The following is a 13397-nucleotide window of genomic DNA, read 5'->3' on the forward strand; positions in this document are numbered from 1 at the left end:
TTTTTTTTTTTTTTAAGATTTATTTATTTAATTGAGAGAGAGAGCGAACTCGCGGGTGCAAGCAAGTGAGTATGCTCAAGTGGGGGAGGGGAAGAGGGAGAGAATCTTCAAGCATTCTCCCCACTGAGTGCCAAGCCTGACGTGAGGCTCAATCTTACAGCCAATGAGATCATGACCCGAGTTGAAATGAAGAGTTGGAGGCTTAACCAACTGAGCCACCCAGGTGCCCCAGTCCCCATCACCCATTTCACCCATCCTCCTACCCACCTCCCCTCTGGTAACCACTAGTTTGTTCTCTATAGTTAAGAGTCTGTTTCTTAGGGGCGCCTGGGTGGCTCAGTCATTAAGCGTTTGCCTTCGGCTCAGGTCATGATCCCAGGGTCCTGGGATCGAGCCCCACATCGGGCTCCCTGCTCGGCGGGAAGCCTGCTTCTCCCTCTCCCACTCCCCCTGCTTGTGTTCCCTCTCTCACTATCTCTCTGTGTCAAATAAATAAATAAAATCTTTAAAAAAAAAAAAGAGTCTGTTTTTTGGTTTGTCTCTTTCCCTCTTTTTTCCCTTTGCTTATTTCTTTGGTTTCTTAAATTCCACATGTGAGTGAAATCATATGGTATTTGTCTTTGACTGACTTATTTTGCTTAGCATGATGCTCTTCTAGCTGTATCCATGTCATTGCAAATGGCAGGATTTCATTCTTTTTGATGGCTGAGTAATATTCAATTGTGTATATATACCACGTCTTCTTTCTCCATTCATCTATCAGTGGACACTTGGGCTGCTTCCATAATTTGGGTCTTGTAAATAATGCTGCTATAAACATAGGGCTGCCAAGAGTGTGAAAATTAATCCCAAATTACCCCACAGAATTTTAGGAACTTCAGAAGCTGATACAAAAGTTCAACATGAGTTGAAGTGCAAAGAATGCTTTTGAGGGGGGAAGGAGAGTTATAGGGCTGGGCTGCATTATAAGTGGCTGCAGACTTCAGTCCCACCTGCACCATGGATGGCCATGTCTACTTCAGGACCAGATAGCCAGCTTGTGTACGTGCTCATGGTGGTCATGCAGAAGGAGCTTATGGCTACAGAAAATGCATTTCGTGCATATGGATTTTTTTTGAAGATTTTATTTATTTATTTGACACAGAGCACAAGCAGGGGGAGCGGCAGAGGGAGAGGGAGAAGCAGGCTCCCTGCTCAGCAGGGAACCCCATGTGGGGCTTGATCCCAGGACCCCAGGATCATGATCTGAGCCGAAGGCAGACATTAGTAACTGACTGAGCCACCCAGGCACCCCTGCATATGGATTTTTGACATAACCACTATGCTCAGGAAATCCTTGAGAATCAAAGAGCCCTGTCCATTAGGTTGTCTCCACAACCAATGGCTGATCCCTGGCTCCAAGTCAAGAGGGCACTGGTCATTCTGTTTCCTGAGTGATCTGTAGTGATCTTTATCTCGTTAGAATTTCGTTTGGGGAAAAAAAACAAAAGTACCTTTTAATTTGAACTGAGATTAGATTACTGGCTGACCTGGTTATGTTGTCTTCTCTGCTTTATTTGGATTGTTGCTAAGGAAATTGGGGGGTTAGTCTCCCCCTGGTTCTTCACCTGGTTTTAGAAATGACTTTCTCATGGTTATAATTTTATTTTTAACCATCCGTGTCCTCTTGATGGTGTTTCTTGAGATCTTTTACTCCACAGAGTCTATTCTTAGGTGCCCCTAGGCTTAGCTTAGGCCCTAAGATACTTTTTCTAAAAACAGTGAGGTACTTGTCTGGGAGATCCATAGCCTCACATCCGGGGCAACCTAATCAGCTGAGTGCTGTGGGCCAGGCTGCCAGTCACTGAGTCAACAGAGGTGTGAGGGCTTTACATACCATTCTTCCCTCCTCTTCACTGCTATCTCTGTGAGATAATCATGTGTGATTTGTAGTATTTATGTTCTTGGAGATAAAAAACTGACGTCTTTTGTCTTATTCTAATCTTTGCTTCTGAAATTAATCAATGACATCATTTTATAGAATCAGAGAAAGATCTTCGATACATTGGCAAAATTTTGGATGGATTTTCCTTGGCTTCTAAACCTTTATCTTCTAAGAAAGTAAGGAAAGCATTTATTTATTTCTTTATTTTACTGGTTTAGTACTTAAAATCTTTGCTGCTATGTAATCTGAATTATTATATTAACAATTGAAAATTAAGTAAATTCTGTTTTCAAAAAGCAACAGTATAATTACTAGTGATTGTCCAGGTAAACATATTCTGCATTAGAAATGTCAGTCGGTAATCACAATGTATCCAAAATACCTAATTGCTTATCTTTTATTAATTTTTTAAAAATTTTATTATGTTATGTTAGTCACCATACAGTATATCATTAGTTTTTGATGTAGCGTTCCATGATTCATTGTTTGCATATTTTAATCGCTAATCTTTTAAATCCAAGCTCCAAGTAAGTGGTTATTTCCATTAAAAAAAGAATTACATTAGAAACTGGGGGTGGGGGGGGGAATGGAGTTGATAAAATTCCAAGGGCAGTGTAACTTAAGGAAACGTAGAAAATTTCAAGAAGTCATAAAACGCCCCTGTCCTGCTTCCTTCTGAACGCCATGAAGAGTGTTGGCTGGTGTGGACAGGGTTCCCTGGATTCCTTGCCTGGGCAAACAGAAGGGAGGGAGGCCATGTGCCGGCAGGTCAAGCCCCATGGAGAGCTCCGCATGCATTTCCAGAGAGTCCTGTTTTTGTGAGATCGTTGTACAGCTTAGGCCAAGTGGTACTCTCGCCACCCATCAGAGCCACGTGCTCACAGGCAGGCGTCACTGGGTTACAGGTGCTGGTGGCCAGGTGGGGCTCCTGGCCATTTGCCTTGTTGGCATCCTGTTTTAGATGGTTCCATACTTTAATTTGCTCTTTGTTTCTGTATTCAGCAAATATTTGTTAAGTACCTCTGTAGCTTGGCCTGTGGTCCCTCAGAACAGGGGAGGTCAGGGGCAGTGCAGCCTAAAAAACATTCGGGGTTACAGTAGCTTTGATTTGCTGAGTTGTGATAGTGTGTTGGAACAGCGAGCAGAACATATTCAGAACAGCGTTGGGCACATCATAAGCCGCTGTTATTACCAGAAATGTCAAGTAACGTCAAAGGAGAATGGGGGTTTTTTATGTGTCTGAAGGGAGAGCAGAAAAGAGGCTGAGAAGTACTCACTTGTCTCAGGGCTCAAGGACTCCCTCCCTCCAGGGTTTAGTAGGACTAAGTCCTGGACCCCAAGAGCAGCCCTCCCCCAGCAGGGGTGCCAGAAGCACGAATTCACTCTAGCGGGGCCGAGGGCCGTGACCCAGGTGACAGGCATTGGGGCGCTGTTTGCTGGAGTAGTTCTTTGGGCAGAGCGACTCAGAGGAGGGCTGTGTTCCCCTAGCCTTTCACACACAGGCCAGTTTTGTACACGTGTGGCCAAAAACGCAGGCTCTGCATCCAGACGCCAAACAGAACAGTGATTTCGCAGAGGGAGGGAAATGCTTGAGTCCACTGGAGTGTATTAAGAAGAGTCATGGCTGCGCACCCCCCCTTTGCTGCCGTGCTCCTCTGGATTTTTGTGTCATGGCCGTAAAGGAGGGTTTGCCAGCTGACCTGGGAGCCCACGCGTTTAGAGAAGGTGGTCAAGCTGAGATGATAAAGAAATGAGACCTCCTGGCAGTGATGCCAGCTCTCTTCATGGGCTGTCACAGTGCTGGGTGCTTACCGCGGCTGCGCGTCTCAGCCACCTGGGGACCCCACCTGGCACCAGCTGTGTGCGGTGGGACGCGGGCATCAGTGTCGTTAAACCCTCAGGGGAGCCCCGTGTGCAGCCGGGCCCCAGAACCACAGCCAGAGAGCATTCGGGGTGGCCCTGGTTGCGGAGCTCAGTCAGGGTTTCAGGTAGCTGAAGACTCTAGAAAATGGCTTACATAAGACTGTCCATAAATACATGTTTGTTAGACTCAGAGCAAGGGAGACCGTTTAGCACAGTAATTTAAAAGTACCTAATACTTTTCTGTTTTGTCATCATCAGTGCCTGAATTCCTCAGATATATTTCAATTTCAGTCCGGTCAGCGTTTGAATTAAAACTACCTCAGATAAAAAAATAAGTCCCAAAGCTCTAATTTGGAACTGAAACGTAACCAGAAAAAGAATTCTGAACTTAAAAGCAACTTATTTAGAGTTATTACTTTTTTTTTCTAAGTCTCGAATCATACTTTTCTAAATGTTCTGATTTTCAGTGGGCCAGTTCTGTGTGTGAGCCAGTACGTTGTGTTAACTATTGCCATCTTTCTTATCACATAAAATACGCATATTCGCATCTCTCTGTAGAAGTGGGCAGGGGTAATATTAAAAATGTGTGGTCCCGGTGGCCCTCCAGATCCAGAATGGTTGTTGGCTGGACACCTGGAGGGGCTGTGCCCAGTGCGACCTCCCTGCTGGAGGCTGGCCTGGCAAGAACACTCACGGGATACGGTTTTCTTGGTTAAGTCAAACATGGTCATCTCACAGCCTGTCTTTTCTGAGGTTTTTTTTTTTTTTTTAAGACTTACCCACCACCTGAATTGCCAAGAGACTATCGACCGGTGCATTACTTCAGACCTGTGGTAGCTGCAACCTCAGAGAACTCCCGCTTACTCCAGGTATTGTCTGAGTCAGCTGGAAAGTCAGTGCCTGACCCGGGGACACACAGTAGGCACCAACTGAATGCCTCCAAACGGGGGGAGTTGCTGGGAGAAACACCTGTTCAAGGTAGGTGCCATGAAGAAGATTAAGAACGTTGACGTTTATAATAATTGGAGTTACCAAAATCAAAATGGACAGTTGTTTTCTCAATGACACCTTTTAGGTGGTTTAGTACTCCCACACGGGGAGAACAAAATTGTGTATTGTGAATGGCACACATAGCAGTGTATGGATCCCTTTTTTTTTTTTTTTAAGATTTTTAATTTATTTATTAGAGAGAGAGCACAAGCAGGGGGAGCAGCAGACAGAGGGAGAGGGAGAAGTAGGCTCCGTGCTGAGCAAGGAGTCTGATGTGGGACTCGATCCCAGGACCCTGGGATCATGACCTGAGCCGAAGGCAGACGCTTAACCGACTGAGCCACCCCGGTGCCCCCATATCCCATACTTTTTAAGACTTGTTGTCTTCTAACATAAGTTTGGGGTGTGCCATTGAAATCACAACCCTGGTCTTAAGCTCAGCAGTTTTCAGACTTGGAATAATTGCCAGGAATGTGGTGCAGACCAGGACACGGGTACCTTCGCTGTCCCTACAGAGCCTGGGAAAGTGTGATTTTTTTTCTCAGGGGAAAGGGTACTGTAGCTAAAAGGAGCAAGTGCATCTGAAAGCGTGGACAAGTGTGGAGAATCTCTTGTAGGTTGGTGCAGAAAGACCCGCGGTGAGAGGTGACCTTGGACTTGGCAGTTGGGACCTGATAGGTATCTCAAATATAATAGACCACAGCAGAAGTTGTGGTTCCCCACTTCCTATTCCAGACTTGCTCTTCTCCCGGTTTTCCCATTGTCAGTGACCCACTGCTTAGACCAGAATGTAGGAATCCTAATTCCTGCCCCCGCTCCAAGTCCATCAGCGAGTCCTCTCAGCGCTGCCCCCAACACCCTGGGGACCCCATCCTGTGTTTCCACTGCTTCCAGCTGGGAGTAAGCGCCCATCCTCCCTCACCTGGACCATTGTGGGGCCTCGTTATTGGCCTCCTTACTTTCCCGCTGTCCTCTCTGCTGATGAACCAAATCATATCACTGCCCCTCTTAAAACACTCCAGTCCTTCTCACACTGAAGACAAATCCAGACTCCCCCACAGGCTGCGTGATCCAGCCCTGGCTCCTTTTCAGGCCATGTCTTATCCCACTCTCCCATAACCCCCTGCACTGCAGCCTTGTGATCCTGCTTTCTGCCCTCTGACCCCGCCCACCACGACGTGCTGGCTGCTGGGGCCTTGACATTCACTGTCTCCTCTGCCTCTGCTCTTCCCTCACACTTTGGCTCCTTTTACTCAACTCACCACAACTACGATCTCTTTGGAGGGAGCTTCCGGGCTTTCCCTGCCCCCCCCGCACGTGCTAGTGATTCTCCGCACCCCACTCCCAGCCCTCGTCTGTCAGTCTCCTTCGGTGGTGTCACCCTGTTTCCTTTACGGTCCTCCTCTCGTAGCCGTCCTCGGGGGTTGACTTTGGGCTTCTCTAAAGCCCATGCCCCCAGCTAGTGAGAGCGGGGCCTTGTCTGTGGTGTCCTCACGGCCCAGGCCAGTGCCCTGGGGGTGCTGTGACAGGAGTGAACGCTGCAGGGGCAGCTGGCTCTGAACCGGGGCTTGTGCCAGGCAGGACTGTCGGGTGGTGGCCCCTCAGGCTGGGGGTCCCGAGCCGGGGATGTCAGCTCCCTCATTCTAGGACCACTCACTGCCCCGATAAACATCCGCGTTTTGGCCTGCACTTCTGCCCGCTGTAAAGCACGAGTCTTGTTATTTCATCACTGTCTAGTTCACAGGGCTGTTACGAATACAGATGGAAAATCTAAGTGTGACATGCTCCAGCGACATACATTTGTGATATTGAACGCGTATGCACCACAGAAATGTCAATATAGTTGTCTTAGGATACTTCTCATCTCTTCCTGTTATTGTTTTTATTTAGGTTCGGCTACATCAGTGTTAGAGTTTCTGTCCCAAAAAGATAAAGAGAGGATCAAAGAAATGAAGCAGGCAACTGACCTGAAAGCAGCTCAACTCAAGGCCAGGAGTCTGGCCCAGAATGCCTCCAGCAGCAGAGCCCAGCCCTCCTCCTCAGACGTCGGGCACTGCTCGTGGCACGAGGCACTGAGTGGTGGGACAGCCCCCACGAGAGCCAGCAACTTCAAACCTTTTGCAAAAGATCCAGAAAAGCAAAAACGATATGAAGAGTTTTTAGTAAATATGAAACGGGGTCAGAAAGGTGGGTGCTAGGCCTGGGTCTCCCACCTCTCAGCCGGAGGGAAGCACTCTTGCTCTTCTGGCCCTAGTCCCAGATTTGGATTTGAAACATCCCACTCTGCCAGTGTTTTGCTTTGTCCGGCTGCAAACAGTGCAAAGATTGTAGTCCCTGGCTCTTGATCTTAGAAAGTAAGAACAAGTAGCTTGTGTTTCTCCATATCTCAGGTCCCAAAGATCGCTGTTGTAAGTAGAGAGAACACGCCTGGCGGTGGCTAATGCTGAACCGCAGACCGTTTGCTATTTGCACATGCTTGCCTTCTGTAAGTGTTCTATTTCACACCAAGAGAACAAGGTCATCTCCCACTTTATCTTAAAATCCTAATAAACCAGCCCTAAATCATGGTCTAAAATTTGATTTAAAAAGGTAGTTGGCTTTGAACCATTACAAGGGGAAAAATCACTCTCTAGTCTATGGAGTAAATTTGGGCAGACTGAGGAGAGGGATTGGTGTCATTCACAGTAGTGGTTGTGAGAGTCGACAGCAAATCTGAAGCATTGGTTTTCTTTTTTTTTTTTTTAAGATTTTATTTATTTATTTGAGAGAGAGAAAGGACAAACGGTGGGGAGGGGCAGAGGGAGAGAGGGAGAGAAGCACACTCCCTGCTGAGCAGGGAGCCCGACTTGGGGCTCCATCCCAGGACCCTGAGATCATAACCTGAGCCAAAGGCAGACACTTAACTGACCGAGCCACCCAGGTGCCCCTGAGGCATCAGTTTTCAAAAGCAGAGGGCAGTCTATTGTGTCTTCACTCCCTACTAAGAACCCACCCACTGATGTTTATTTGTTGGATTTAAAAAAAGTTAGAGAAAGGAGTGTTTTTTTGCCAAAACTAGGAATATAGTTGGGATGAACTTATCACTATTCAGGAGTGGTAGCAAGTTCCTGGTTTCGAAGATTTAACAAGCAAAATGTTTTTCTCTGTTCTGTGAGGTAGACAGAATTCAATAAAAGAATCATGCTGAGGGGGAGAGCACTATTACCTGACAAGTACTCCCCACCATGCTCTTAGAAACCAGGGTAAGGATTGGCGTCCCCTCTGGTAAAAAATATAGGGATACAGTGGGACCCACTTGATATTCTCCTTTAAGCCCTATGTTTTTCCTAAGAGTGAAGCAATTTGTTTTTCCTTGTACCGTAGATGCCCTGGAACGTTGTCTGGACCCCAGCATGACAGAGTGGGAGCGAGGCCGCGAGCGGGATGAGTTTGCTCGGGCAGCTCTACTCTATGTTTCTTCCCATTCAACCTTGTCCTCCAGATTCACACATGCCAAGGAGGAGGACGATTCAGATCAGGTGGAAGTCCCTCGAGACCAAGAGGTCTGTCGCCACCATGTCCCTATCTGATGAATTTTAAAATTAAAACAAATATTTTAGGTCCCTCAATGGAATGATCACCATAGACACAGTATTATAGAATAAGAAATGATTTTATGCTTTTAGCTTCCAATATAGTTTAGCAAAAAATGTTGCAGCATAACAGCTGTTTTGTAATTTTGGACGATTGCTTGAAAACTTTTCAGTGGAAGAGCAGTCAGGTCAATGGTGTGACCACTTGATGAAAGAGAATAAATGTCTTTTCCCAGAACGATGTCAATGACAAGCAGTCAGCTGTGAAGATGAAGATGTTCGGAAAGCTCACCCGAGACACATTTGAGTGGCACCCTGACAAGCTTCTATGTAAGAGGTTTAATGTCCCTGACCCTTATCCAGAGTAAGTGGATAAATCTGCCCTTACATCAGTACTCACTTTCCCGTACTAAAGCTATCTTTCCCTCTCAGCTACTCATGTAAATTCCCTTTTTCTGGATGAATTTACTTGTAAATGCTTAGAGTTGCAGGTTTAACTTCCATTGATTTGTTACTAAAAAAATAAGCAAACATCCAGGAAGCAAACTTTATTCCATATCGAAGATACGAAACTCAGATATGTCAAGTTACAAAAACTTAATGCTCGTCTAATTTGCCGCCTTTTTAACAATGCACGTATAGTTTACATTTAAAATGTTACTTATGCTAATTCTTTATAAAAGTTTGACACTTATTTAATTCTAAACACTACAAAAAGCAAATATAGTTGAATCAGAGGTTTTGTCAGAAAATTTAGGTATATTTTTAGCAGTGGAACTTTTCCTTAATGGAAATACATTCTCTTTTTCTTTTTCTTTTTTTTTTTTTTTTTAAGATTTTATTTATTTATTTGAGAGAGAATGAGAGACAGAGAGCACGAGAGGGAAGGGGGTCAGAGGGAGAAGCAGACCCCCCAGCTGAGCAGGGAGCCCGATGTGGGACTCGATCCCGGGACTCCAGGATCATGACCTGAGCTGAAGGCAGTTGCTTAATCAACTGAGCCACCCAGGCGCCCCGTCTTTTTCTTTTTCTTTTTAAGTAAGCTCCACGGAGACTAACATGGGGCTTGAACTCACAGCCCTGAGATCAAGAACTGAACTGAGATCAAGAGTCAGACACCTAACTGACTGAGCCACCCAGGCACCCTAGAAATACATTTTCAAATTTAAATTCTAGATCTTAACTATGATAGGGAAACCTCATGGGCTCTAAAGTCAGCCATTCCAAATACTTAAACTGCTTTGAGAAGCAAAATTACCCTCAGGGACCTCTTAGCAAGTAGAAGAGCTAGTAGTGAAAAACACGAGATGTTATCTAATAACACGAATTGTTATTAAAATTACACATATATGTTTTCTTTTCAACCCACAGTTCAACTTTGGTTGGCTTACCAAGAGTAAAACGTGACAAATACTCAGTCTTCAACTTTCTGACGCTCCCAGAGACAGCATCCTTGCCTCCAACTCAAGCATCGAGTGAAAAAGTACCACAGCACCAAGGTCCCGACAGTGAGTGGGGCTTCCTCGGGTCCACATGCTGACCATGGTCTTAACCTCTAACCCATGGGGAAAACAGAATAAAGTCTTAAGGGTACACATAGTGCAAGCTCTCCCTCCATTAAGAGACTTGTTCATGTGAATACATTAGCTCATGTTGTAAGAGTCCAGATATCTACTGTTTGGGGTTGGGACTCTGCCTCAGCATCTGCCACATTCCCAACACCTTACACCGTGCCTGGCCCATAGTAGGTTTGCTGATGTTCTGGAATGAATTAAAGAGCCATAGTGGAGAGCTTGCCTTTTGCTTGCTAATTCTGATATTATGTCTGTGTCCTACCTTTCAGAATCAAGAAAGCCATCCAGATGGGATACATCTAAACAAGAAAAGAAAGAAGATTCCATTAGTGAATTTTTAAGTTTGGCTAGATCAAAAGTTGGTCCACCTAAACAAGAGTCCAGTCCATTAGTAATCAAAGAGGAAGAGCATGTGACGGAATCACTCTCAAATAAGGTATCTGGGGCTCCCAGGTTCTCTTTGCAGGCTGACTATGGCATTTGTCCTTCTCTATGATGGTGCTTTGTCATCACTTGATAGGAGGGGTCCACTAACTTTCTGTGAAGGGCCAGATATTAAATATATTAGGCTTTGTGGGCCATATAGTGTCTGTCACAACCACTCAACTCTGCTGTTGAATGTGAAAGAAATAGGCAATATGAAAAAAATTGGGTTCATCTATGTTCCAATAAAATTTTATTTACAAAGCAGACAGTGGGTTGGATTTCGCCCATAGGCTGTAGTTACCAACACCTGCTCTATATTACAAGAGTTTCAATCATATGTTTGATCATGAGGAAAGATTATAAACTTCTCTGCCAGGAATGGCTTTTACTTAGCAACAACCATTGAAATAAAATTCAATGTGTTTTCTTTTGTGGAGAATATAAACAAAATATACATTGTGTTTTTAAAGAATTACTGCTTTAATAGTTAAAACTTGAATTTAATAAAAAGTTAGTTTTATTTATAATAGCCTCATTTTTCAATGAACATGCATTAAAAGGTATAGTTCAGTGAGTTTTTATACATACATAGATTTGTGGAGGGGCGCCTGGGTGGCTCAGTCGGTAAAGCGTCTGGCCTTTGGCTCAGGTCATGATCCCAGGGTCCTGGGATCGAGCCCTGCATTGAGCTCTCTGCTCAGCGGGGAGCCTGCTTCTCCCTCTCCCTTTGCCTGCCGCTCCCCCTGCTTCTGTGCTCTCTCTCTCTGTCAAATAAATAAATAAATAAATAAAAATCTTAAAAAAAAAAAAAGATTTGTGGAACCACCACCACAATCAGGATGCAAGATGGTACTATCACCCCAAAAAACTCCCTCCTGCTCTCATACCCCCACCTCCTGCAAAGGCCTACCAATCATTGATCTATTCTTTGTCTCTATAGTTTTGTTCTTTCCAAAATATTATATAAATGGAATCAGACAATATACATATATAACTTTTTGAGACTGGGTTCTTCCACTCAGTATCAAACCTGTGAGATTCATCAGTAATGTATTATCAATAGTTCATTCCTTTTTATTGCTAAATAATATTTTGTTGTGTGGGTGAGCCACAGTTTGTTGGTCATTCACCCGTTAAGGACGTATGGTTGTTTCCGGCTTTTGGCTCTCATAAATAAAGCTGCTAATGACATTCATGTGCAGAGTTTTGTGTGAATATAAGTTTTCATTTCTCTAGGGTAAATACCCAATAGTGGGATTGCTGGGTAATATATACATGTAGATTTAACTTTGTAAGAAACTGCCAAACTTTATACCAAAGTGCTTGCTTTGTGTATTTTGAAACTCTCTTGTTAGGTGCATACACATTTAGTATTGTTTTATCTTTTTGCTGAATCAAACCTTTTATCATTAGGTAATATTACTCTTTATTTCTGGCAATTTGCACAGTATGTATTTTTTAATCTTTTTACTTTTAGCCTATTTATTTCATTGTGTTTAAAGTGGATTTTTGATAAAAAGTATGTCATTGTGTGTCCTTTTTTAATAATACATTTAGATAATCTGTATGTTTTACTTTGTGTGTTTTAGCCATTAGCATTCAGTGTAATTTGTTGATGTATTTGGATTTAGGTCTACAGTTTTGTTTCCTGTCTGTTCCCACTCTTTTTTTGTTGCTCTCTTTCTCCTTTCTTACTTTCTTTTATATTACTTGAATAATTACCAGTATACTATTTTTAATTTATCTATTACATTTTTAACTCTATTTTTTTAATCATTGCTCTGCAATATACATGTTTAGTTTTTCACAGTTTACTTAGAATTGATATTGTACCATCCTAAGAGGAATGTGGAATCTTTACCTCTCTCTAGGTCCCTTCACTCTACTGGCTTTATAATGTCGCCTTATGTATTACATGCACACACACTAAAAACCTCATAAGAGTTTTTTAATTTTTGCTTTCAGTTGTTATACATGTTTAAAGAACCGATGAGCTGATAATCCATTTTATTTACTTAGATATTTACCATTGCTGTTGCAATGGTAACAGCTTTCTCTCCTATCAGTTCCTCTGTTTGAGGAACTCCCTGTATTGAGCATTTCTTTTAGAGCAGGTGCAGCAAGTTCTTCTCTTAATTTTTCCTTCATCTGAGAATGTCCATGTTTTATCTTCATTCCTGAAGGATGTTTTTGCTGGATATAGAATTCTGGGTCAACAGGTGTTTCCTTTTAGCCCTTTTAAGAATGTTGTGCCACTTTCCTCTGGCCTTCCTAATTGCCGATAAGAAATCTAGTGGTTCAGCTTGTTGTTCCTTTCCTTAGGATGATGTGACTTTTCCTCTGGCTGATCTCAAGATTTTCACTTCATCTTTGGTTTTTTCCTGTTTGACTATGATGTGTCTGAGTGTGGATTTCTTTGAGATTCTTTTGTTTGGGGTTTGCTGAGCTTCCTGAATCTTGTCTTTCACCAAATCTGGGACATTTTCAGCCATTATTTTTTCAAATATATTTTCTGCTCCACACTCTCACACCTCTCCTGGGACTCTGGTGACATAAACGTTAGACCTTTCAATATTGTCCCACAATTCTCTTTTCGATCTGTTTTCCCTCTCTGTTCAAATCAGATAATTTCTATTGGTTTGTCATCAAGTTCACTGACTCTTCTGTCATCTCCATTCTGCTAGAGAACCCATCCAGTGAATTTCTTATTTTGGTTATTGTATTTTTCATTTCTAAAGTTCTCATTTGGTTCATCTTTATATCTTTTATTTCTTTGCTGAGACCCTTTTATCTTTCCATCTGTTTAACCTTATTCTTGAACCACGTAATAGTGGCTTTAAAGTCTGCCACATAATTCTAACACTTTTGTCATTTGGGGTTAGTATCTATTGGTTGTCTTTTGCAAGTTGAGTTTTTCCTGGTTGGTTGTATACCAAGTAATTTTGGATTACATCCTAGACATTTTGGATATTATGTTATGAGACCTTAGGTGTTGTTTAAATTACAGGGAGAATGGGGAAGTTTTGTTTTGTTTTGTTTTAGCAGACA

At 43.3% G+C, this 13397-nt stretch overlaps 1 protein-coding gene across 1 annotated transcript in view; it reads left to right on the forward strand.

Annotated features, from left to right (window-relative positions):
- The window catches only part of GPATCH1 (G-patch domain containing 1), a 54256-nt gene that overhangs the window by 28232 nt on the left and 12627 nt on the right, over positions 1 to 13397 (forward strand). The window contains exons 9-15 of the mRNA XM_032390532.1: positions 2021 to 2100; positions 4561 to 4765; positions 6668 to 6964; positions 8141 to 8319; positions 8586 to 8713; positions 9721 to 9857; positions 10193 to 10359. Coding sequence (XP_032246423.1) covers positions 2021 to 2100; positions 4561 to 4765; positions 6668 to 6964; positions 8141 to 8319; positions 8586 to 8713; positions 9721 to 9857; positions 10193 to 10359 — 1193 coding nt within the window. The remainder of the gene's footprint in view (positions 1 to 2020; positions 2101 to 4560; positions 4766 to 6667; positions 6965 to 8140; positions 8320 to 8585; positions 8714 to 9720; positions 9858 to 10192; positions 10360 to 13397) is intronic.

The sequence above is a fragment of the Phoca vitulina genome, unplaced genomic scaffold (genome assembly GCF_004348235.1).
Source record: "Phoca vitulina isolate PV1807 unplaced genomic scaffold, GSC_HSeal_1.0 scaffold58, whole genome shotgun sequence".
Classification (NCBI taxonomy): Eukaryota; Metazoa; Chordata; class Mammalia; order Carnivora; family Phocidae; genus Phoca; species Phoca vitulina.